The following is a 26,528-nucleotide window of genomic DNA, read 5'->3' as shown; positions in this document are numbered from 1 at the left end:
ACATCTTTCTATGTATCTCTATCTTTCTATGTCAATATATGTATTTGTCATTCACATATCCTCGGTAAAATATCTGTTCAAATTATTTGTTCATTTTTCAACAGGGTTCTTTGTCTTCTTATTATTCAATTGTGAGAGTTCTTTATATATTCTGGTTCATATCCTTGGCCAGGAATGTACATGTGTTGCAAGTATATTTACCAGTCTATGGCTAACCTTTTTATTTTTTTAAAATGGTGAAGCATGTTCATTTTGAGAAATTTCATTAAGCTTCAACTTAAATTTGTTGACTTTTACTTATGTATATACAGTAAACTTGAACAACATGGGTTTGAACTGTGATGCCGACTTATATGTGGATTTTCTTCTGCCTCTGCCACATGAGACAGGACCAACTACTCCTCTCTTCCTCCTCCTCTTCGGCCAACTCAATGTAAAGACAATGAGGATGAAGACCTTTATGATGACCCACTTCCACTTAATGAATAGTAAATACGTTTTCTCTTCCTTATGATTTTCTCAATGACATTTTCTTTTAACTAACTTTCTTGTAAGAATACAGTATAAGGCCAGGTGCGGTGGCTCACGCCTGTAATACTTTGGGAGGCTGAGGCGGGCAGATCAGAAGGTCAGGAGATCGAGACCATCCTGGCTAACATCTGGTGAAACCCCGTCTCTACTAAGAATACAAAAAAATTAGCCGGGCGTGGTGGTGGGCACCTGTAGTCCCAGCCACTCAGGAGGCTGAGGCAGGAGAATGGCGTGCATCAGAGAGGCAGAGCTTGCAGTGAGCCAAGATCACGCCACTGCACTCCAGCCTGGGTGACAGAGCAAGACTCGTCTCAAAAAAAAAGAATACAATATATAATACATATAACCCACAAGATGTATATAAATCGACTGTTTATGTTATCAGTAACACTATCTGTAATTAAGTTTTAGGGGAACCAAAACAGTTATATACAGATCAACTACACAGGGGGTCACTTCCCCTAGCCGCAACACCGTTCAAAGATCAACTATACTTGAATAAATTTATTTAAAATAACAGCAGCAACCAAAAAAAAACTGCTCTTTAAAGGTGACAAAATCATCAACTAGTAAATAGCCTAAGGGTGATACAATTTGGCCTACACATACTAAAAACTAGAAAATAAGTATTTACACTACCAGTTATGAGCCATTCATTGTATTGGGTCCCTGCCAGATGCACAGACATAAAGCCTAAAATTAGCAAGGGAGAGTAACTGTTGAAGGCCCCCCTCTTGCAATTTGACCTCTGAATTATAAATATTCCAGATTAGGATATATTGTATTTTTTGTTAATTATAGAGCAAATTTTAAATGGAAACTTTATGTTGATGGGGAAAGCAAAGAAATTCAACCTAAGAATAATTACATGAAAAACTAACTCATGTAATGATTTTCAGTAAGCACCTGATTGTCAAATACATATGCTAAAACAAATAATAAGACACCACATGTCTTTTCGCTGACTGAACAAATAGCTTTATATAAGAATTATTTATTTGTCTTTAATTAGTCCAAAATTATCACTCCTCTAACTTTAAGAAGCAAAAATCAGCCAGGCATGGTGGCTCATGCCTGTAATCCCAGCACTTTTGGGAGGCTGAGGGGGATGGATCGCTGGAGCTCAGGAGTTCAAGACCAGCCTCTAAAAACCCATTCTCTTATTAAAAAAATAATAATACAAAAAATTAGCTGAGCATGGTGGTACACACCTGTAGTACCAGTTACTCGGAAGGCTGAGGTGGGACAATCACTTGAGCCTTGGGGGAAGAGATTGCAGTGAGCTGAGATCTTGCCACTGTACTCCAGTCTGGGCGAGAGTCAGACCCTGTATCAAAAAATAAATAGGCTGGATGCGGTGGTTCACGTCTGTAATCCCAGCACTTTGGTGGGCCTAGGCAGATGGATCATCTGAGGTCAGGAGTTCGAGGCCAGCCTGGCCAACATGGTGAGACCACGTCTCTACTAAAAATACAAAAAATTAGCCAGTCGTGGTGGCTAAGACAGGAGAATTGCTTGAACCTGGGAGACAGGTTGCAGTGAGCCGAGATCACACCACTGCACTCCATCCTGGGCAACAGAGTGAGACTTCATCTCAAATAAATAAATAAATAAATAAATAAAAATAATACATATAGTCACTGGATGTGGCTAAAAGTCTTAAGTTTGGGGAACTTATAGAATATATTATTACTTCTACAGTAGACACTTCCTGGAGTAGCTGGAAAGCTTATAATCCTTCCCTTTTCTGTGTCATGATCAATGGCCTTGAAAAGATCAAAGATAAAAAAAGACGGAGATTCTCAGAATAGCTACTTGAATGAACTTCTCACAACAGGGTCATAGCCTAAAAAAATTCCTGTCCCATGTGTATGTTCACCAGAATTCTGCTAACAAATCAAAATATAAAGCCTCTTAGTAATTGAGTGAATAAGATGAACCACATCATAGACCAATTCATATTCCTCCGGCCAGCCTGGTGCTTACTCAACAGGTTCATGAAAACCACCAGGTGGAAGGAGAAGCAGTTATGCAAGGGCAATCTGCCACAAACTCATTAAGACTGACGTCACTGTTACTACTGTTGAGAACCCATTTGCCTGAGTCCCCCATAGTGAGTACTTCTTAGCAGGTAAATTATATCAAACCCTTTGCATTACGGAAATGGTGATGGCTGGTTTTCACTATAAAAAACACCAATTCTGAATTTGTCTCTGCCAGCACCATCATTCAAGATTAAGTGAATGCTTCATATAAATCACACTCACAGGGCCTCTGATCCAGGAACTCACTTCAAATGGTGATGGGCAGATGCCCAGGGGCCTCACTAGTGTTATCAAATAGACTCTTATTCAGACACAGCTGTCCTCACAGAGGAGGTAATGGCATTTTGAAGCTTGACATGCAAATTGTTGCGCCATCTAAAGCCTTCTGAAATTGGGGTGCTGTCCTACAGCATATAAAATAAGCTCTGAACCACCCACTTAATATATGATGTCTCCCATCCTCCCATCTCTGGAACACACTGGATATGGGAACCGTGTTGCGACGGTGGAGGTGGTATATTTCATCTGCTCTCAAAGTTCTGCTTCTTGTCTCAAGAACTCTGGAATCTGTTATCTAGAAGTTTTATTTAGCACTCAAGAATGAAATACTTATACCGAGAAACAAAACAACTGTTTCACTCAATTGAAAGCAGAGTTTTATTTACTCATTACAATAAAAAAAAAAAAAACAAACAAGCAAAACTGGAGGCTATAGAATTGACAGAGGTGACTGCTTCTGACTATCAAGGAGAAGACAGGTTGCTACTACACATCTGGGGCTAGAAAGACCATGAGAAAAGAACTTGGGGGAATCTCATAGAGTATTCTCTGGCAGTGCTGTGCATAGTGTTAATGTGAGTTAAAGACTATCACAATTCTATACAGTTGGAATTACCAAACCTCAGACCCTTTCAGGAACGAAGGACTGAGTTAGCTTGCTAGAAACAGAACCCTGATAAGCCAGGACACTAGCAGAAGGTAACAGAAATATGCAATCTGGAGTGAAACAGGTTAGGGCTTTGTGCTCGGATGCAAAACTAAGGATTGTAGCCACCATTTATTTCCTTAATAGTCACCGGTATGTGATAACTACCCTTGTCTTTCCCTTTAAATACATTTTCTCTTTATTTCCTCTTCCATTCCAAGCATGCAGATGGCAAGTTGGCAGGAGTTAAATTTAGGTTGTAAAATATCAAGAAAGAATCACAATAGAACCAGAAGGCAGCATGATATCACTCAGAGTCAGTAGCCCTATGGCACTGCCTCTGGATATGGTGCCTCAACTTGCTTTTGACTTTCTTTCACTGGAAAAACTGCATCGATACATGGGATAGCAAGGTTATCTCTACAGTGGGGAGGAAAGCAAAGGGAAGAGGAGGCAGGAAAAGCAGTGGTTAAGCTACCAAAGAGTGAGATGTTCTAGACACCTAGGAGGGCTGCCCAGCTTTTGACTTCCCCTTCTTTGGGAATGACCCCCAGCACGGAAGTATATTCCTGGCATGCTATACATCATAACTCTGCATACCCTGGCTCTAATACAGACAGACACCTGATCTGAATGAGACTAATTTCATCCTTTCTTGATGGAATATATAAATTGAAGATGCAAGGCAAGGAGAGACTAAATCTTTACAGCAAAGTCACCTTAATAGCAGGAGTCTAGGACGAAGGTATAAAAATTCCTGCTAGGGGCTGGGCGCAGTGAGTCACGCCTATAATTCCAGCACTTTGGGAGGCCAAGGCGGGTGGATCACGAGGTCAAGAGATCGAGACCATCCTGGCTAACGTGGTGAAACCCTGTCTCTACTAAAAATACAAAAAAATTGGCCAGGTGTGGTGGCCCGGGCCTGTAGTCCCAACTACTCGGAAGGCTGAGGCAGGAGAATCGCTTGAACCCAGGAGGTGGAGGTTGCAGTGAGCTGAGATTGTGCCACTAAACTCTGGCCTGGGAGACAGAGCAAGAATCCATCTAAAAAAAAAAAAAAAAACTTCCTGCTAGGCTGGGTGCAAGGGCTCACACTTGTAATCCCAGCACTTTGGGAAGCCAAGGCAGTCAGATCTCTTGAGTCCAGGAGTTCAAGACCAGCCTGAGCAACATATCAAAAAACCCCACATCTACAAAAATAAAAAAATAAAAAAAAATTAAGCCAGGCATGGTGGCTGAAGTCCCAGGTACTCAGGGGCTTAAGGTGGGAGGACCGCTCCAGCCTGGAAGGTAAAGGCTGTAGTGAGCCATAATCGTGCCACTGTACTCCAGCCTAGGTGAAAGAGTGAGACCCTGTCTCAAAAGTAAATAAATGAATAAATAAATAAATAAAATTCCTGCTAATGAGATCCTCAGAGCAACTCTGATTTCTTCTGTTCAAGACCCACTTATTCAATCCATCATTCCATTCCCAGTGTGAATCCCATTAATTCCTTTTCCCCACCTCAAGCTAGTAAGTGTCAACTGACTGCAACCAAAAAAATGCTGCTATAACTTCTTATAGGAAGTAAATGAAAGGTGTGGAGGTTCTCAATTTAAGGTCAATTTATCATAATCATGCATTTTCCTTGCTTCCTCTTACCCAATTCAGAAAATAAATTCCTAAAGGGTAATTTTGCCTTCCGAAGTGTGACATGAGAACCCCCATGCCTAACATGCTTTTTCATATCCTCCTATTTCACAAGAAAGCACATTTACTTCAGTGTTTAAGTTTGTTCGGTTTAGTAGCAGTTCCCTGTTAAGACGTTACTATGAGGCATCAGCAGTTCTTTGCATCTCGTGATGCCATACCAGTGCCAATAAAGCAGACTAAATGATTACTGATCAACAATACTTAATAGTACGTAGAAAAAAACGGTAATTAGTAGTTCGTAAATGAATGTCAAGCCCAGTCTGTCTCTGCTCTCGAAGTGCCTGGCTTCTCCTGTCACTTAAATCCTAGATCACCAATACGGACTTGTGATAGAAGATGTTTTCGCCGTTTCGCCCCAATCTTTAATTCTGGATCAAGTCATCACTAACATTACCCAGCCTTCATACTGCAGATTAGATAGTTAGGATTTCTAGCTCGTTATGATGCCTACCCTGTTCTACTCCTTCTCCTTCTGCTGTCCTTGCCCTGTTTATAGCTCAGTTATTATAACTAAGCTTCTGCTTTGACACTTTTGAAGGTCCCTAGTCTGATCCCTTCCTGGCTTTTCTATTCCTAGGACTGAGAAGTCTACTTTAAATTACCACTCCCAATCCCAAGGACTGATAGCTAGAGCCCAGTACCCGCAGACAGAATTCTCTGGTGGCCACTCATACATATATAAGCATGTATGTTTGCATTCATTTAGTCATTTACACACACACACATTCCTCCTATATGCTTCTTCCCCTTGAATTCTCATTAATTGGTTGACTGAATTATTCTTTGGCTGTTCTCACCCTGACATGGCCTACCAAAGAGAACTTTTCCTCAGTGCCTGCAGTTAAGGTTAGATTGACCTCCACATGCAGCACTATACCTTAAATATGGACTGGTTCTAGTCTGTCCTGCATAATAGTTACCTCTGCCCTACTCTACAACTTGGCCATGTGCTCTCATATCACAAATACAACAAAGCTCTATCAAATTTTGAGATATGGAAAAAGTAAGCAAGCTCACAGATTTTTAAAATATAGCAAATATACGAAAGAAAAAAGTTATTTTCTAAATGGCATAAGCTGGAAACTTGGCAGTATAGTACACTTAAAACAATAACATAATATAGGAAAGAATCCTACACATTTACATGCCCAAATTTATTTTTCACTCACCAGATAATTTTTAAAATGGGAGAAATGACAATGACTACATTACATTTTATAAATATGTTCTAGATTATAGCATACTGAAAAGGCCATCTGATTCTCCAGAGTTCTAGGAGCAATTTCTTAATGCAAAACTTAAGGCATATCAGAGCAATGAAAGAGTATATATATCTGGTCACATAAATCAGTACCTCTGGCCCGGCGTGGTGGCTCACGTCTGTAATCCCAGCACTTTGGGAGGCCGAGGAGGGCAGATCACAAGGTCAGGAGATCGAGACCATCCTGGCTAACATGGTGAAACTCCGTTTCTACTAAAAATAGAAAAAATTAGCCGGGCATGGTGGCGGGCGCCTGTAGTCCCAGCTACTCCAGAGGCTGAGGCAGGAGAATGGTGCGAACCCGGGAGGCGAAGCTTGCAGTGAGCCGAGATCGCGCCCCTGCACTCCAGCCTGGGTGACAGAGCAAGACTCCGTCTAAAAAAAAAAAAAAAAAAAATTCAGTGCCTCTTCTGATCAATGCTGAATTCTTCTCTATGAAACTTATTCAACTCTAATTCTCTTTACTGCCAAAAAATGGAACTCCCATCACTTTCTCCAAAATCTAGTTTTATTATTAATACTACACCTTCATTAAAGTTGTTTCCTCTGCTGGCTTTCTCTACAATCTTGATTCCTAACTAAAGATCAAACCACAGATGGGATCGCCCACCAAAAAAATTACCAAGTAGCCAAAGATTCAAGGACAAAAGTATATATATTTACCTCAGGTCCCTTATAAGCCAACAGAACTGCAGAAAGAACGAACACAGTAGATAATAAAGAATTCTAAATACTATGGCTAAGGTGGGAAGCCAATGACATCTCAAAACAGATGCTGTTCGCGGATGTTTACTGCAGCTATTCACAATAGCAAAGACTTGGAACCAACCCAAATGCCCACTGATGATAGACTGGATAAAGAAAATGTGGCACGTATACACCATGGAATACTAAGCAGCCATAAAAAAGAATGAGCTCACGTGCTTTGCAGGGACATGGATGAAGCTGGAAAACATCACTCTCAGCAAACTAACACAGGAACAGAAAACCAAATGCCGCATGTTCTCATTCATAAGTGGGAGTTGAACAATGAGAACACATGGACACAAGGAGGGGAACATCACACACCGGGACCTGTCTGGGGGTGGGGGGCAAGGGGAGGGAGAGCATTAGGACAAATACCTAATGCATGAGGGGCTTAAAACCTAGATGACGGGTTGATAGGTGCAGCAAACCACCATGGCACATGTATACCTATGTAACAAACCTGCACGTTGTGCACATGTATCCCAGAACTTAAAGTTTAATAAAAAAAAAAAAAGTTACATTATTTAATATAGGCTAAACTAGTATATGAACTCTCTGAAAGAAGTAATAGCATCTCATCATCTTAATAGTTTCAGCCGGTTGCAGTGGCTCATGCCTGTAATCCCAGCACTTTGGGAGGCCAAGGCGGGTGGATCATGTAGTCAGGAGATTGAGACCATCCTAGCTAACACGGTGAAACCCCGTCTCTATTAAAATACAAAAAATTAGCCAAGCATGGTGGCACATACCTGTAGTCCCAGCTACTCGGGAGGCTGAGGCAGGAGAATCGTTTGAACCCAGGAGGTGGAGGTTGCAGTGAGCAGAGATGGCATCACTGCACTCCAGCCTGGGTGACAGAGGGAGACTCCATCCAAAAAAAAATAGTTTCAGCACACAAAGTAGACACTGAATAAACACGCTGAATGAAAAAGTAAATCAAGAGTTTAGATGGTTAGTAAAGAAGTGTCAAATGTACTCAGCTTATACTGTAATACAATCACTGCAGAATGTCAATTACTAGGGAGAGCCTTACTCTAAGAAGACAAAGTGTAATGTAAGTGCTAAGAAACTCACATTTTTTCCAAAAACTACTCCCTATTCATTAATAAACACAATGCAAAATGCATCTCACACTGGGGATTAATTTCATGTACTCTTTCCCTCTTGCCAGGTAACTATTTACCTCTATTCTAATTTTATATTCCTATGACCCTTGCCTCACAGGATGCTTAATATTTATCTTTTAAAAATCCATTCTATTACTTGTTTATTTGAATAGGACTTCCCCGTATTTCAGGCATCTGGGAATGAGTTACTGGTCAATACGTTTATCTTCCATTTTCTTCGTTTGTTTTTATCATATTTTTTTCCATCAACAAGAATATACAAAAATCTTCAGAACTGCTGTTCACAGACATGCTTTCCTTTGTAACAGAAGTCACAGTGAGTTGAACTCTCATGAAGAAAACAGATTATCTGATGCCAGAGCAGTCTTTACTAATTTAACTACTTTACCATCTTTAAAATTTTTAAATAAAAACACAATTTGTATTAATCCTTTAAATGATAACAGATAATGTAATATAAAAAAATCTAACTCAAAGCCTGTGCACAAAACTTACTTCTGCTACTTAGAAGTATGATACATATCTGTATGTCAACAATATGCCACACATGCTACGTAGTTAAATCACTTCTAAACTTTAACAAAACTCAAAAAAGCACACAGATGTGAACATAAGCCATGCTTGATGTTAAATAACAAGACCAAAGTAACAATTAGATACTGCAATGCAACCAATCTTCTTACATTAAAATAGTGCTTGCCAAACAAAATCTTCATTGGACTGGAATGATGCTTTGCCAGATGACATCGGGATAGGCAAAGCCACTATTAAACCCTGTGCTAAAGTGGGTGTCAACAAGCAGAGTAGGAAGAAGAAAGGCTGGAATATGAGACTTTTAAACATCTTTCAACATTGGCAAGCCACAGTCAAAAAGTAGTTCATTTTTGATGAAAGTTTTAGTCAGGCTGAGAAAATTGAAAGTGCATGAAAATCCACGAGAAAGAAAAATCAGCCTTCTAAGAAAGACACAATACTCTTTCCCAAGCTACGAATAGAGATCACTAGTACTATCACCTCAGAAAAGCAATGCAGTACAACTTTTCCCTGCCCTGCCCCAATCACACAAATACCTGTCAGTGGTATTAGTGGCCTTCATGCATTTTCAGCAGTTGCCATGTCTTGATAGGCTTCCCCACATCCTCCTGAAAGTAAAAACACCTATGCCAACCCATGTGGTGGTTATGCAACCTAAGACAAGCTGGGAATCACTGAACTTATTTACTCTGGTGACTCAGATATAAATCTAGGTCTCTGTGGAATAAGAGGTGGAGAACATAAAAGAATGTATGACACCATTTTTCATTAATATTTATTGTATAACTGAAGCAAACTCAAAAGATTTTCTGCTCTCTATAGGTTCAACAAAGAATTTAGCTTTCAGGAATGCTTCAGGTTTGACTAGGTACAATGTACCATCTGCTATACTGAATGACCTGAGGCAAAAACAACATCCCTTTATATAGAACTTTTATTTTCTCTCATCCTGTTGCCATTCGCCAACATCTTACTTTCCCTTCTTCCTCCAGCTTATTCTTTAAAGCCTGCCACTGACAGCTACCACTCAGCAATGCTGAACTCCACAACATCAAGAAATTTTTTTCAATGCTATTCCACTCAGAAATAATTTAAACACTGCAACTTCAAAAAATAAAACAGCAAAAATAAATCAATATTCATCCTAACCAAAAAAAAAAAAAACCTCATATTTCTGGATTTAGCAAATTAAGTGAAATATATAAATTACATCTGCCATTAATGTAGCAGATCAAACTTAAAAAGCATACATGGTAGATTGGTGCAGCTGTTATGGAAAATAGTATGGAGGATCCTAAAGAAATTAAAACTAGAATTACCTATAACCTAACAACCCTTCTTCTGGGTGTATATACAAAGGAAGTGAAATCACCACCTCTAATAGATGCATTCCTCATGTTCACTGCAGCATTATTCATTATGGCCAAAGTATGGAAACAATCTTGGTATCCTTCAACTATCAAATGGATAAAGAAACTATGGTGTATATATAAAAAAATGGAATATTATTCAGCCTTAAAAACAAAAGGAAGGGATGCTGTCATTTGCCACAACATGAGTTGACCTGCAGGATATTTCACTGTGTGAAATAAACCAGACACCAAAAGAAAAATATTGCATCATCTCACTTATATCTGGTATCAAAAAAAAAAAAAGGTCAAATATTCACAGAGATAGGGAATAAAACTAGTTATGAGGGTCAGGGTTGCGGGGAGGAAATGGGAGAGGTGTCTCAAAAGATACAAAATAGTATATATGCAGGATGAACAAATCTAAAGATCTCGTTAACTGACAATGTACTGTATTCAGGATTTTTGCTAAATGAGCAGGTCATAGCTGCTCTTGACACGGGAAAAATGGGTAACTATGTGAGATGATAGATATGTTCATTTGTTTCACCATTGTAAACATTTTACTATTTATGTTATCTCATAACACATGTGACTATCTTAAATATATACAATAAAATGTATTTTTTTAAAAAAGAATGCATGGTAGGAAAGTCATACTTAGTACAATTTTAATGATGACCTAGTTGTAAATGCTTCAGGAGCAAGAGTACGATTTTCATATCATAAGTATTTTTTTCCTAACTATCTTACATTATTCCTAATCCGTTTCTTATTTTTTACTTAAATATTATATTTGGCTGAATATTTTTCCCCAAGAAACCTGTTCTGATTCACTGACAGTGAAATCTATTAATTTTATATGTCCTATAATTTTGATATAAATAAATTTCACAATTCCCACCAAGGAAATTCGATCAATCCCCCAATACTCAGATCAAACATCGTACCTTAGGGTTCCCTTAATCAGTTCAACCAAAAATAATCTTTCTACTCATTAAGTGTTCACAGCACTCCTGTACCTCTCAGACTCATCAAATACCTTTCGATTATGTATCTATCTATCTTATCTCCACTGTTACAAAGCTATTGAGGGCAAAACTACCCCTGTGTAAAGCAGCCAGGCATAGTACCCATGACACCCAGCACAATCACAAGAAAGTATGTTATCATCTTTAGGAAAAAAGCTTATAGAATTATTATTATATATCATAACACCACTTGAGAGTCTATTTACATTGGATCATCATTTTGGGAAATAAGAACTAAGTAACTAAGTTCCCAGGTAGCAAGTTTAATCCCTGATACTTGATCTAATTTAGTCCCTACTCATTACACAAATAAATCAAGCTAAATAAAATTATTAAGCAATCAATACACAATGATTGTTCTACAAATAACTGATACAGAGTTTATTTTTATTTCACACTTATTTACTCAACTATGGCATTTATCATCTAAATCACCTAATATTGTGTTTTAACGGGCAATGCCATGGGGAAAGAACTTGGACTGTAGGGTCAAAAAGACTCAGAAAGACTCCAGGTTTTAATCAAATAAATCTGACCATAAATTTATCTATAAATTCTTAGGGATTTCTAGGGTGAACAGAAAAAAGAAACATAATAAAACACATATTACCATTCTACCATTCTTTCATTTTTAGTAAACAGTCTTAGAGTTCCTCAGAGTAACAGTGAATATTTATTTTCCTAATTTTCTGACATGTTTACTGTCTATTTACATTTACTCACTCAACAAATGTTTACTGAAAGTCAATCATATTCCTACATTATGTGTCTAGAGAGAAAATAAAATTTGCTGAAATATATGATACAATGTCTGGTAATGTTCTATAGCTGTTTATTTAGCTGCACTATTAACTTTTCCAAAATCTCTTTAGAATCAGCACAGTGACAGCAGATACTTAATAAATAATCTTTGGCTAACTGCTCAATATTTCTTGCTTTATTTGTTACATGTTAAGAAAGCTCCCAGTGACCAGGCACGGTGGCTCGCTCCTGTAATTCTGGCACTGTGGGAGGCTGAGGCAGGTGGATCCCTTGAGCTCAGGAGTTGAAGACCAGACCGGCCTGACCAATATGGCAAAACTCCGTCTTTGCAAAAAATACAAAAATTAGCCAGGCACGGTGACGTGCCTGTAGTCTTAGCTATTCAGGAGGCTGAGGCAGGAGAATCGCTTGAACTCAGGGGGTGGAGGTTGCAGTAAGCCAAGATTATGCCACTGCACTCCAGCTTGGGCAATGGAACGAACCTTGTTTCAAAAAAAAAAAAAAAAAAAAAAAAAGGGAGAGGAAGCTCCCAGTAAGCAAATATAGTAGTGCCTAAATAAAGACGAACAGTAAAGAGGAATTAAGAAGAATGCCACGTAATTAAAATTTTTACATGACTATATCTAGGGCTGTGACTGAATTACCCTGTGGAAATAATCAGCCATTTGTCTAGTTACCTGTTGCTCTTCTTATAGGAAATGCAGGGAAGAAACATTCCCTGGGCCTGCTGCCTACGGACATAAGGCACAGATCTGAATTTGTATACATGAACATCTTCACCCTCTGAAGAGGACAAAAATACCAACATTCTTGTATTTTCCAATATTTTTCAAAATCAGGTCACTATGCTTTCAGTAATAAAATATAAATCAGTTATTGTACTATAGTTATAAGATATTATTAATGGTGAAAGAAAGATAGGTGAAGAGTACATGGAGCACTACACTATTTTTGCAACTTCCCAAGTTTATAATTACTTCAAAATTAAAAATTAAAAAAATCAATAAGATAACGCATCTTTAATAAGTGTTGCAGAAATTAAAACAGGTAAATTAAATTGTTTTTCTAAACTCAAATACTTAACATGTACTAAGTAACGAATATTTTGAGAAAATACTTGTGGAAATTCTATTTAAACTGTTGAATCCTAGGCACGATAATTAATCACCTTCTGAGTTATTCAACTTATAAAGTGAAATTTACGTGTGTGGATATTTTACTCAAAGCAAGGCAATAAAACTACAAGTTAATGTGCAGATAAACAAATCAGTTGTCCCTTGGAAAAAATAGGACGTAACACAAAATAATTTTGGCATAATTTTTTAATGGACCAAATAATAGCTATGTATCACATTCCTATTTTCCTTAGGCTAATATTAAATCAGTTGGCCTCCTTTAAGTCCACACTGGCTAGAGAACAGAAGGAAACATGCTAGGAAGAAATACCATACAGGAAGAGGAAGCTGGGCTTGGTATTAATCGGCTGGGCAGTTGATTCATCAAGTGCTGACAACATACCAATTACAACATGTCAAAAATCACCCTGTCACATGGTCTCCACACGTAACACAGGTACCAAGGGCTTAAGAAACTGAAGAAAGCTGAAAGAATCCATGTCAGAACTCAATGATCGCTATTATTTCAAGGACCCAGAGTGGAAAGGACAGCCAATGCATGAAGAACCAGAGGCCAGACGGGCTAGGGGTCCTACCCAAAGACACAACTCTCTACCAGCAGGGGAAGAACAAGAGTCTTTTAATTTCTGGGCCTCTGAAGTGCCATTATCAATAGGCACTAATCTTTTATAGGTAGTAGTAATGAACACTTTAAAGAGATTAGGCCATTCACAAAAGAATGAAACAACTGTAATTACTTTTTAAAATCCTCACTCATTTAGTAGTCCTCTGAACTCCCAAATACAATACTTTAAATCCACTGTGGCTTCACACATACCTAGTTGATACAAAGTTTCCAATCTAAGCTTACAACCTCATCAAAATACATTATTATAGTACCACGTATGTCAGTTCTCTTTACTAAGTAGGGCATCAGTTTTTTTAAGGCTTACAAGTATCTGCTACTGGATCAGCATAATGATAAAAAGTGTTGTCTCCAAACACCTCCAAGCCTTGAGCTTGCTCAATTACTGCAGCACTTGATAACCATGGTGTTCTTTTGTGAAATATCATAAAACGATGATATTATTAAGCTAAATCATATATTACACACAAATATACTAATACATGAATAGAAGCAGGTGACAAAAGTTTTTTTCTTTTTAAAAAATAACCTTTATGAATGAAAACACAGACCTAAGAAAATCATTAATAATTTTCCTGGAGCTGAGAAAACTAAAGAGCTTATTTAATAATGAGACCACTTTATAGAGATATAAAACCAAGGCCCAACTCAGGCATAAGCATTAAAACAGCAGCAAAACCCCAAACTGAAAACAAAATCTCAGCACTTAAGTGAAATTAGTTTAGTTGGTCAAAATATATAGTGCCTACATTAAGTGGGCTAAGAGATAAAAAGTATTTCATATACCAAAAAAAAAAAAACTACAAGGTATATCGTAATGAGACTTCTCACAATGGACTATAATACTATGGAAGCTTAATAATCCAATATTTTATCATCTATTATATACAATCTATTGGACACAATAATTTTTGATTAAACAAAATGAGGGGTAAGTGACTTGCATCACTAACAGACATTGCTTTAAAGTTTTGCCTCAAGTCTTACATTTTCTGCAGATACAGTACTTGAGATATCTCAATGTCCCTCCTCTGAAGGTTCAAAGACGTGAAGGTAATGGGGTCAGACAGCACATGGAAGCCTGCGACAAGAACTGGGGATTTTGGAGTTAATGGTCACAGTTTTATGACCCTAAGAAAGGTACGTGGTAAGGCCTGATACTTTTAGACTCAAAAATCCCAAAGCCCTGCACCAGTGCAGTCAAGTAAATAAATCAACTAGTAATTATTTGTTCAACCAAATGAAACACATGAAGAAATATCATTAACTTTTTTCTGATGCTGGGCTTTTCACATTTTGCAAGACTCAAGTTTCAGTTGTTTATAGAACTGATATTCTAGATCTATTCGTGTTATAGTTATTCAAGATTTGGGGGCCAAGTAATAAATTAACCTGAAAAAATTCCAACCAAAGAAAGAAAAACAGAAGTACAAATGAGTCAAAACATTCTGCAATGAACTTTATTTATTTAACTTGGAGATACATTATTTCCACATTTCTTTACTACTGTATATCCTTATTACTACATTTATTTACGGTGAAAGAATGCATCTCTAAGTATGTGGCATTTCTCACACACAAGATTAGTGGGAAGATAAGGCTGTCAGGAAACGTTAAGGGATTTTGGGTTCATTTAACCCATGGGTTTCAGGGAAGCAGTGGAAAAGGCAGAGGCTGGCACAGCAATATGCACTCAATCATTTACCAAGTATTTACTGAGCACCTACTGTGTATAGCTCATTGCACCAGCACTAAATGCACCGTGGTCAGCAAAACAGATTCCATGTCCACATGAGCTAGCAGTTGCTATGCAATGTAGTTGGCATCTCCTACCCAGTTTTCAGTGATCAATCCTTTGTTTAAGCAGTTCTATAATTCAACAAACATTAATTCAATGAACTAAAAATTCAGAAGTTTTTTTAAACCAGCTATTAAGTTTCATAATAGGAGTACAACCAAGAGTGCAAAGGGAACATCCAGGAGGGACAACGTAAGCACTATTCCAGGTAGAAAGAAAGGCTCAGGGGCAGGAGAGCACGGCATACTTCAAAAGTTTCAAGTAGGAGACAGGAATGCATCTCTGCCATGCAGAGGATGCAATCTAGGCTCAAACAACTGAGTTTAGAAGTCAAAGTCCTAACACTGGTCTACCCAAGACTAATGACACCTCCACCACCCTGACCTCATGGTTCACCTCCTTCAGTCAACCCCTTATTGTTCTGTGAATATGCCAAGCACCCTCCTGCTCTGATTCAGAGCCTCAGCACTTGCTCTTCTCTCAGTCCTACAATTCTCACTCCCTCGGCTGCCTCAAATCTCTTCAAATGGACCTTTACAGAGAGGCCTTCTGATCCAGACCTCTATAAATGGCAATCCCACCCATACTTTAGCACCACAATGATTGTATGATGTCACTGACAGCTATACTATAATAATATAGTATATAATACACTACATACTATAATAACTGACAGTTATTGACAGTACAATTAACAACAAGAATACTTGTTATCTATCCCCCTCGCCACTAGAATTTAAGCTCCTTGATATAGCTCTATCACCTAGCACTGTGCCTAACAGACAGCAGACACTCAAGTCTTTTTATAAAAAATGCACAAATGAATGGCTGTCAGAGATGAGACTGCAGAAGCCGGAGTCAGGTTACAAAGAGTTTTTTATAGATTACAACCCCATATTTTAGTGCCTCTTTGATAATGACTTAAGACATATTCAAGAATTTTAAGTGAAAAAAAATAAAGGGTATACTGGAAAGACCACACAATTTCACATTTTAAAAAATTAAAACAAAGAAAAAACAATTTATTTTGGAAAGGGTGTGAGAGTAATTATAAGAAGACATGAGACTGAAGTTAAGAAGAATATTTAAAAGACCTCAAATACTTCAGCAGGGAAATACAGGCCTCAAAATTGTCTTCTAGCAGGTGGAGGTTGAAAAGGACAAACATTTACAAGATTTAAAAAACAACTGGACCTGATGCTTAAGTAAATGTGAGACATGAGGAAGACTGAGGAGTGTATGATGACTGCCCATCTCAATCTACTGATAGAACAGGTGCTAACAGCATTTACTTAAGCTGAGAAGATGGGAGAAGAAAATATATTTTGGGAGAAAGATTATGAGTTACATTTGGGCCATGCTGAGGTTGACATGCCTATGTAAATATCTCAGCAGATATGTCTAAACTAGCAGTTGGACATATCCCAGCATAAAATCAGTGGTTCAGATGTCATTAATACTTGTCACACAAACAAAACTTGATGAACTTCATGGCAGCAATAAAAATCAAATACACTTAATTATGTATAAACATTACAGTATTAGACGAGAATTAGCCTAAATGTTAAAAAGGAATGCTATAATCTTATCTATACTAATGCTTCTTAAAAGATCTGGGGATGAGTTCAAAGATAATATGATCAAATTATTTCAGTATATGAATGTTAGAAGTAAGCAAACTACCAAAAAATACCTCAATAATATAGTAAAAGTTTGCTTTTTCGGTTTTTACCAGTTTTACTTCCCATTAACTTTCCTAATTACAACTAAGACTGGGTAGGCGCAAGAAATGTAGGCTTTAGAGGCCTGTTATTTGAAAACAATATTCCTGATATGTTTACTATTCGCATTTCCTCTCATCTCTGAATAACTGTACATTCTATTAATGCTACACAGCCACTTCCCCTAACTACTCAATCTACAGATTTCTCAATGAAGACAATGCTTCCTCCTGGAAGTCCTGCCAAACTTTGAAGTCTGAGTTTCATGCCCACCCCACCTCCACACCATATGTACCTACCTACAGCACCCACACCTCACGTATGTGATACCCTGTTCAACAGTCTCTTCCACTCAACTGTAAGCTCTATCATGATAAGGACCTTGAATCTTACATGCACAACATATTTGTGCATGTATATGAACAAATGTATGAATCAATGACCGAACAAATTATCCATTTTCTATGAGAACTGTTGAGATGTTTAAACAAGCATCTTTCATTATTACAGGGTACTCAAACTGTGAATATAGCTATCCTTATTTACAATCTAACATGACTATGTCTTTTATAAGGTTACTCTTCTTATTTTAAAAAAGAGAAGGGGTCTCACTATGTTGCCCAGGCTGATCTCGAATTCCTGAGCTCAAGCAATTCACCCACCTTTGCTTCCCAAAGTGCTGGGATTACAGATATGAGCCACTGCACCTGGCAGGTTACTCTTCTAAGGGTTTTATTTCATATCACCTTCTGAATGAATGATATCTTATTCCAACGGGGCAACCCAGTATTTTACTATTTGAAAATTAAGTGTTGATATGAGGTATATGTAATTTAATCATTTGTCCACACTAAAACTATGAAATTTCAAAGACAGATTTTGACCAGGCACAGTAATCTCAGCATTTTGGAAGGCCGAGCAGGGCGGATCACAAGGTCAGGAATTCGAGACCAGCCTGGCTAACGTAGTGAAACCCTGTCTCTACTAAAAATGCAAAAATTAGCTAGGCATGGTGGCAGATGCCTGTAATTCCAGCTACTCAGGTGACTGAGGTAGGAGACTCGCTTGAACCCGAGAGGTGGAGGCTGCAGTGAGCCGAGATCATGCCACTGCACTCCAGCCTGGGCGACAAAAGCAAGACTCTGTCTCAAAAAAAAATAGATTTTGATACTGTGGTTTCAGAAAGAGTAGTAACTAACTTAACAGTCCTCAAGATTTTAAAATAAAAAACAATTGAATGAGTTTATAGAACTTGGTGAAATCCCATTAAAGCAAAGTGTTGGCATACGGGGAGCCACAAAGAATCTTTCTTTCCCTTGAAGTCCAAGTCAAAATTGAAAAAAAAATTCTTTATGATAAATTTCTTAATTCTAATTTTTTAAACAGAGCTTTATCTACCTGTTTAAAATGGTTCATTTTTAAAATTGTTAACAGCTAAGCATTAGAATAATTCCCTAATGATGATGCCTTCACAAAAAGTAATTTTCACAACATGAAAGGTGAGTGCACAGTAAAAACTCAACAAACAGCCTTCAAAGGCTGCAGCCTTCATAGTGAGATCATAACTGATGCCCAAGCTAAAGAAAATTATTTTTTTAGAAACATCTATCATAAACTTTCTAGGTTGAATCTAAACACTACTGAAAATAAGAGTAAAAAAATTTAAAGGAGATCACTACACACATAATAAGTGGCTAAAGTTTTAATAACTGACAATACCAAGTGCTGACAAAGATGCAAAGCAACTGAAACTCTCAGATATTGCTGTAGGAATGTAAGATGATATCACCATTTAGGAAAACAATTCAGTAGTTCAATAAAAAGGTCACTGATGTTAATAAATAAACACTTATCCTAGGACCCAAAAATCCCACTCCTAGGTATTAACTCAAGAAAACTGAACATTTTTGTCCCTCACATAGACCTGTATGCAAATGTTTATAGCAGCATGAATTTATTCATATTTGACCAACACTAGAAACAACTCAAATATCCATCAGTTTAGGAATGGATGAACAAATTGTGTTACCCTGCTGTAAAACCATGTTACTCAACAAAAACAGGAACTGTGCTGGAGCTGGCTGGTACCAGCTCATGGGAGCCCATTGTTAAATTTTCAGGAATTCTGTAAGCTGATAGCTTAATTTAGGCCATAGTGAGAGTGTTTACACTACAATGATTAGCAAATGCCACAAATCAGGGATTCTTTTTTTTTCTGAAGAGCATGTTGTTAAAACATTTCCCAGCACATCACTGAACAAACTACTGATACATGTAACAACTTAATAAATATCAAGCATTATGCTAAGTGCAAGAGAATACGAAAGGCTATGTAATGTATAATTCCATTTATATATGCTAGACCAGATAAAACTTTAAGAGCATCAATTAAATTAATGGTTTTCAGGGGCTGGGGATGTAGAGGGAGAGCACTGACTCATGACAGGCCATGAGTGAACTTTTTAGAGTAATGGAAACATCCTTTATGTCTTGACTGTGGTGGAGACTATCCAATTATAGACATTTGTTAAACTTTTACTACATGTAAATTATGCTTCAATAAACATTAAAACATTAAAGTAGAAGTCATTTCTTTTTTTTTTTTTTTTTTTTTTCTTTTTTGAGATGGAGTCTCGCTCTGTCACCCAGGTTGGAGTGCGGCGGTGCGATCTCGGCTCACTGCAACCTTTACCTCCCCGGTTCAAGCTATTCTCCTGCCTCAGCCTCCTGAGCAGCTGGAACTACAGGTGCACACCACCATGCCAAGCTAATTTTTGTATTTTTAGTAGAGATGGGGTTTCACCATATTGGCCAGGCTGGTCTCGAACTCCTGACCTCAGGTGATCCACCAGCCTCGGCCTCTCCAAGTGCTGGGATTACAGGTGTGAGCCACCATGCCCGGTCATCATTTATTTCTTAATCATTTCATGGATGATAAATACACCACACACACCAAGGGAGAACTGGATTTATCAGTGTAAATATCAGGAAGGCCGATTTTGACTTGATATACACAGAAATATAGATTTAAAATGTTTTAAAAAAAAAAAAAAGAAAAAAGAAAGGCCTGGCACAGTGGCTCAAGCCTGTAATTCCAGCATTTTGGGAGGCAGAGGCAGGCAGATCACTTGAGCTCAGGAGTTCGAGACTAGCTTCGCCAACAGGGTAAAACCCTGTCTCCACTAAAAATACAAAAATTAGCCAGGCATGGTGGTCAGGGTCTATAGTCCCAGCCACTTGGGTGGCTGAGGCACAACAATCTCTTGAACCTGGGAGGCAGAGGTTGCAGTGAGCCCAGATCATGCCACTGCACTCCAGCCTGGGCGACACAACAAGACTCCATCTCAAAAGAGAGAGAGAAAAAAAAAAAAAAAAAAGGTCAAGAAAAAAAAAGAAGAGGGGAAATCTGTAATCATAGGAAAGACTAAAATCAGAGGTGGATGATCCTTCCAAGGATGCTGTAGAAATGACCCTACTTCAGGTGTGATTTCAGACTAGTGTCATTAACATGAGGTTAGTATCATTAAGATCTCTTCATACTGGGAGTCCAGGGCTCCAAAATCTCATGATATTGTATGCTATGATAATCTCAGATATACTTTGCAATTCTAACTAAAACATCAATTACTTATTTTTACATCAATCAAATGGTATTACCGATCAAAGTCTAGTATACCCTGGTTATGAATGCTGGCTCTGACTTCAGACAATCTGGGTTCACATGTTGGCCCACCAGTGTTTGCATGACCTTAAAACAACTTGTTCTATTTCCCCAACTGTAAAATGGGATTAATATTTTCCTTCAATTTAAATGAGAATGTGTTAGAAACAACGTCTATGTGCTGAACTCTTAATCACAAACATTTCTTGGGCATAATCAGAAATGAAGGACATAAATCATCAAATGTAATTTAAAAATTTTAGCTTTCCAAATATGGAATATTTATCCTTTAATTTTCTATCTAGAAGTTCATAATCTTTTACAGAGCCATATCATTTTGAGAATGCGATCACCACACAGACTCTTCATCTAGGAAAAATTCAAATATATGCTATATTCTGCATATGATTTCTGGGGAGCCAAGGACCCTCAGAAGCATATGCATGAAATTAACAAAGAAGCAGGGCATGGTGGCTCATGCCTGTAATCCCAGCATTTAGGGAGGCTAAGGCAGGAGGATCACTTGAGGCCAGGAGTTCAAGATCAGCCTGGGCAACACAGGGAGACCCTCGTCTCTACAAAAACTACAAAAAAATCAGACAGGCATGGTGGCATGCACATGTAGTCCTAACTTCTTGGGAGGCTGTGGTGGAAGGATCACTTGGGCCCAGAAGTTCAAGGCTGCAGTGAACCATGATCATGCCACTATACCCCAGCCTGGGTGACAGGGCAAGACCCTATCTCTAAAAAAAGAAAGAAAGAAATTAAGAACAACTGATATAAACTTTTAAAATTGCAAAGTTGAGCAGTGGAATTTAAGAATCTCTTCAAAGTAGAGAACCCAACTTAATAATGAAATATTATACTGTCATTTACTTTTTTAAAAACAGATTTTGCAAGAATAGAACATCGCATTTTCTAATTTATCCCTCCTTTTTGGAGGTGATATAAATTTTTAGAAACTTTTTTTTCTTTAAAAAAATTGTTTTCTCTATGTTGCCCAGGCTGGCCTCTAACTCCTGGCCTTAAGTCATCCCCCAGCCTTGGCCTCCCAAAATGCTGGGATGACAGGCATGACCCACTGTGCCCCACGAAAAGCATGCTTATATTTCAGATGAATCCATTTTAACTCATGGAAAGAAACTAGCAGCAGAAACTTACCTTTCTAGCAGCTTGAGATAGAATGGTTCAAAGTGTTAACATACTCTACTATTGTTCAAATATCGCAGGAAGAGTTCTCAATTCTAATGTAATATATATTAAGAGTCTCATGATAAAGTTTTATCTTTTTTTAAGTGGGATTTTTTTACTAGACTTATGCACTAATACAACATGTTTTTCTATAAACTAGCATATTTTTGGTTCTATTTTATGTTGTTTGTTATGTCGCCTGATAGTCGAAACCAGTTGTTCTCAACCTGCTACCAAATACCAACCTGGAAATATGCCACTATTTAAAACGCCCAAATAATAGGGTTTTGTTTTTCCTTTTCAATTGTTTGGTTTTCAAACTACATAGTAAACCAGTTGGCAACCATTACTGAACCAAAATAGTTTTTCGTATGCATGAGCACCATTTTCCCATAGAAAACACTTAACCATTTTTAAGGTACTGGAAGTCCATGCAAGGGTTCACATATGCAGTAAATATCCTTTCAATCTGGTTGTATCACATTGTTTCTGTGAAAGGAAGACCTGATATTGCAGATTGCAGAATTAAATGGTAAAACTCAACGAAAAGCTGCACCTGAGGCTCAAACACTAGCCAGATGGCCTTTGGTCGGAAAGGTCACATCTGCGTTTTAAACCCCGCCGTAACTGTGAATGTTTGAGATGCCACCACATCCCCAGTACAAGAGAACTGGAGCATCTCTGGTTCCTTCCATAATCGAAGGGCTTCCAGCATAGGGCGTAGGGGGAGAGGCCCGAAGCCCTGGAGACAGCGCCCGAGGGATATAGGCCGCGCTCGGCTGCGTCCGGTGCGGGGGGGGGGGGCTCCGGGAGCTGAGACCCCGCGGGATGCAGAGGGGGAGCCAGGGCCTGATCCCCTACCCCTGCGAGCCAGGGCCGCCAGGTTACGCCCCCACTGCTTCCCAGAGGTAACGTCCAGCCCTCTCCTCCCCTATCCCCCGAAATATCTCGGTTCCGCTCCGCTCAGCCCGCCGCCCGTGACCCCAACCCCGACCCCGACCCGATCGCGACGGCGCCCTCCCCAGGCCGCAGCGGAGGACTCGCGCCAGGCAGCCAACCCTGGCGGCGGCGGCGGCTGCGGGCCAAGGCGGACCCTGGGGAGGACAGCAGCTGGGCCGCGGCCTGTCCCTAGGGGGAGCGGGCGCAGGGCCGCGAGTGGGCAGCGCCTCCGCCCCGCACGAACAAAGCGGCCGGGCGCGCCGGGCCGAGGCTGCGCCGCCTCTCCGGGAGCGCGGGGGGCGGGGAGGATGGCGGGGGCACTCACCTGAGGGCCGGCGGAGGGCGCGGGCGGGCCGGGCCCGGGAGCCGGGACCGCGGCAGGCCGGGGCTCCGCGCCGGGGACGCACGGGCTACGGGGAATGGGCGACCGGCGCGACGTCCGCGGCGGGGCCCAGGAGCCCCGCAGCGCGGGCCGGGGGCCGGGGCCCGGGCTCGATTCTGCGGCCGCGAGGTATGGGAACCGGTCCGCCGGGCCAGGCAGCGGTGCTAGGCGGCAGGGGCAGCGACGCTGCCGCCTTTCCCTTCTCCTGCCCCCGTCCCTGCTCCGCCGCGTCCTCGTCCTCGCTGGGTCCCCGCCGCCGCCGCCTCAGCCTCGGCGCTCCTCGGGTTTCGTCTCTCCATCAAGGCCGGGCCGACCCGCAGGGACCATCCCGGAAAGTGAGGGGTTGTTGCCGTTTCCCGCAGCTGTTGGTGGCCATCTTTAATCCTCCTCCTCCTCCTCCTCCTGCTTTCTCCACCTCCCGCTGGCTGCCTGACTGACTGACTCTGGATCCTCCTCTTTCCCCTCCTGCTCCTCCTACTGAGCCGGCCGCAGAAATTGCAGCCGCTCAGCTTCTACCCCCTCCTGCCTTTCCTTCCTCTTTCCTTACTTCCTTCCCTTCCCTCGGCTTCCCCCTCTCCCCTCACTCTCAGCGGCTGCCTTCGCCCCCGTCTGCAGGCAGCGCCGCTGGATGCTTCCAGCTGGACTTCAACCCCAGACGCGCCTCTTCCCCGCCCCGCTCCCCTCTCCCCTCTCCCACCCCTGCCCCTCTCCGCGGCGCTCACCCTTCTCAGTCCCAGTTTCTCAAAGGACTCAGCTGAGAAAGGACAACTGGGTTCCGCTTTCCTTAACCCTACACCCTTTAGCTGGATGCTGACAGCGGCGATGGAGAAACGCAAAGCTGCGTTAATTTTACTCTAGCCAGAGTATAAAAGAACTGCCCACGCCAGCTATTTTACTACGCAGCTTCGAAACTCCTGCACGCTCTTCTGTGTGGCTCCGGTCCATTATGGGACTGGAGTTGAGGAGCTCGGTCTCAAATGGTGCCTTCCGTCACTGACCTTGAGTCCATTGCTTAAGATTTTAGGTTTTCCTTTTCCTTCCTGGAGGGGCATTGTTTATACCTTTGCAGTCCCAACAAACAGTGTTTAGACCAAATAAGTATTCTTTAGTAAACCTAGAACTGCCAAGTGATCATCAGTTTGTCCGTTTGTTCCTACTCAACCCAGTAGACAATTTGGGTCACGCTTCAGTTCTGGCAGCGAAGACAAACTGAGTCAGCAGTTAGAAGTGGACTCCCTTAAACAACAGTTAGAGTGGGGAAGTGGTCATAACATCGCTCTAATGACAAACTTGTTTTTCCTAACACTGCAATCTACAGAAGTTTCAGGATTTCCTCTAATAAACATAAGGCAAGTTGGATTTGCTGTTTTCTTCTTTTTGACAATTTTGCCTTTAGAGTTGGACCCATTTGTAATGATTTACTCGTCAATTACTCCAAGGTAACAAACTTGGAGGTAACATTGCTAACAACACAGATGACATATGTGAACACTGTGTGGCGTGGAGGGGAGGGGGGTCACAGTTTTTGCTTCTCTTGGGCACTGGCTATTAAAAAAAAAAAAAAAAGCACCTTGCCCTTTCAAAATAAGACCAGTGTGTTCAAAGGTTAGTCCCTTAAACAGACCAAATGTAGGCAGAAATGTTTTTAAATGTAGTTTTAGATTCTACTTCAAAACGAGTAATGTTTTGAAAGTTCAAATATAAGATATTGTAATTATAAAAATTTAAGAGTTTCAAATCTCTTTGAAAAGAATATGCCAAAACAAACCTAAAAATATATTTTAGTGAAAATACTATATCCTTTGGTGGGGGGCAGAGCAGAATTCTGATATTTTTATTTAATCCTCACGAAGTAACCTTAATCAACCCAGTTAGGTTCAAGATTTCAGTTGCCATCTTTCAATGCCAATAATTTTTCCATTTGAAATCAACAACCTATACCAACATCTACAACTCTTTTAAACCCAAATGAAGTATTTGAGACAGCATTGTACAATACATTTTGAAATAAATTATTACAAACAAAGCACCTATATGGGTGTGTGTATGTGCTTGTGCATGTACTTTTTTTGTTGTTCTTTCTTTCCTTTTGGCCTTTTGGTGTTTATTCTTTATTTAGATTTTGTGTTCTTCCAGTCTATTTCTAGGCAAAATACCACAAAATTCTTGACTCTTAAATATTCGCTTATAAAACTGTATGTACAATAATTGGAGAAAAAAGAACGTTAGATAACATGAATATACACTGAGAAAATAGGCTGACTTCTTTTAAACATTAAGACCACCATGCATTTTTAAAGGAAGATTTTCAATTAGAGGTTTCAGGATTCTTGTCATTGTGATTTGATTTACACTGAGGGAGGAAAGAGTTACATTTTAAAATACTATAATTATATTTTTCTGTTAAAAAATATATTGCAATAAAGTTCACAAATCTATCAGTATGCAAATGCAGCTATTTTCATATTAATGTCTTACAAACTCAAAGGTTTTTCAGTGATAGACGTAAAAATAAATGTACCAAGTTTTTTTTTTCCTTTTTACTGAAGCCACATAAACGTAAGTACTGTAATAATGGAAAAATCAGACCCTTCACATTTACTTTTTTACAGCTCTGTCATCATTACAGCCTTACCTTTGGTCTTTGTTGCCGGCTAAGTGTAGTTTCACTGTCATCTTAGGATTCGAGTATGAAAAAAAAATGGTCAAATCAGTTTTTCCTGCAACATGATTATTGTTTCGTATGTACTCACTCTCAGATAAAGTCAAGGTCCTCTATAATACAAAGAATTGTGTTAAAGTGGGATAAACCCTTTGTGCAGAGGCCAGATGGAAAGAGATCTAGGCATGTGCAGCAAACTCCTCTGGGAATAGAGGAGCAAGCATGAAGGGCTATTTCTAAACAGTTCTGCACTGGGAGGCTGATCTCCAACTTACAATTCATGAATAAGGTGATTGTGGAGAATAATAACCAAGAGGCTATCTGTGACAATAAGCAAACAGAACTCATATTTGCTTTTAACATGATTGAAAATTCTTATGAACATGAATGAGTGAAGCATAATTTTAA

At 39.6% G+C, this 26,528-nt stretch overlaps 2 protein-coding genes across 14 annotated transcripts in view; one reads left to right on the top strand and one right to left on the bottom strand.

Annotated features, from left to right (window-relative positions):
- The window catches only part of WDFY3 (WD repeat and FYVE domain containing 3), a 309,189-nt gene extending 285,120 nt beyond the window's left edge, over nt 1-24,069 (bottom strand). For 10 of the 13 annotated variants that reach the window (XM_005554885.5, XM_045392357.3, XM_045392356.3 and 7 more), the window contains exon 1: nt 23,402-23,862. The gene's annotated coding sequence lies outside the window, so the exon portion shown is untranslated. Of the gene's footprint in view, nt 1-23,401 lie in introns of all 13 variants that reach the window. The other 3 variants (XM_045392358.3, XM_045392361.3, XM_074039773.1) reach the window with 1 other exon arrangement.
- Nucleotides 18,778-23,405, top strand: LOC141410257 (uncharacterized). Its single transcript, XM_074039135.1, has 2 exons — nt 18,778-18,784; nt 22,780-23,405. The coding sequence occupies exons 1-2, from the start codon at nt 18,778-18,780 to the stop codon at nt 23,403-23,405; spliced, it is 633 nt and encodes a 210-aa protein (XP_073895236.1).
- Nucleotides 24,070-26,528: the final 2,459 nt, after the last annotated feature.

This window comes from Macaca fascicularis, chromosome 5 (assembly GCF_037993035.2).
Source record: "Macaca fascicularis isolate 582-1 chromosome 5, T2T-MFA8v1.1".
NCBI lineage: Eukaryota > Metazoa > Chordata > Mammalia > Primates > Cercopithecidae > Macaca > Macaca fascicularis.
Note: the sequence above shows the minus strand (reverse complement) of the source record. Positions and strands in the feature narration are given on the sequence as shown.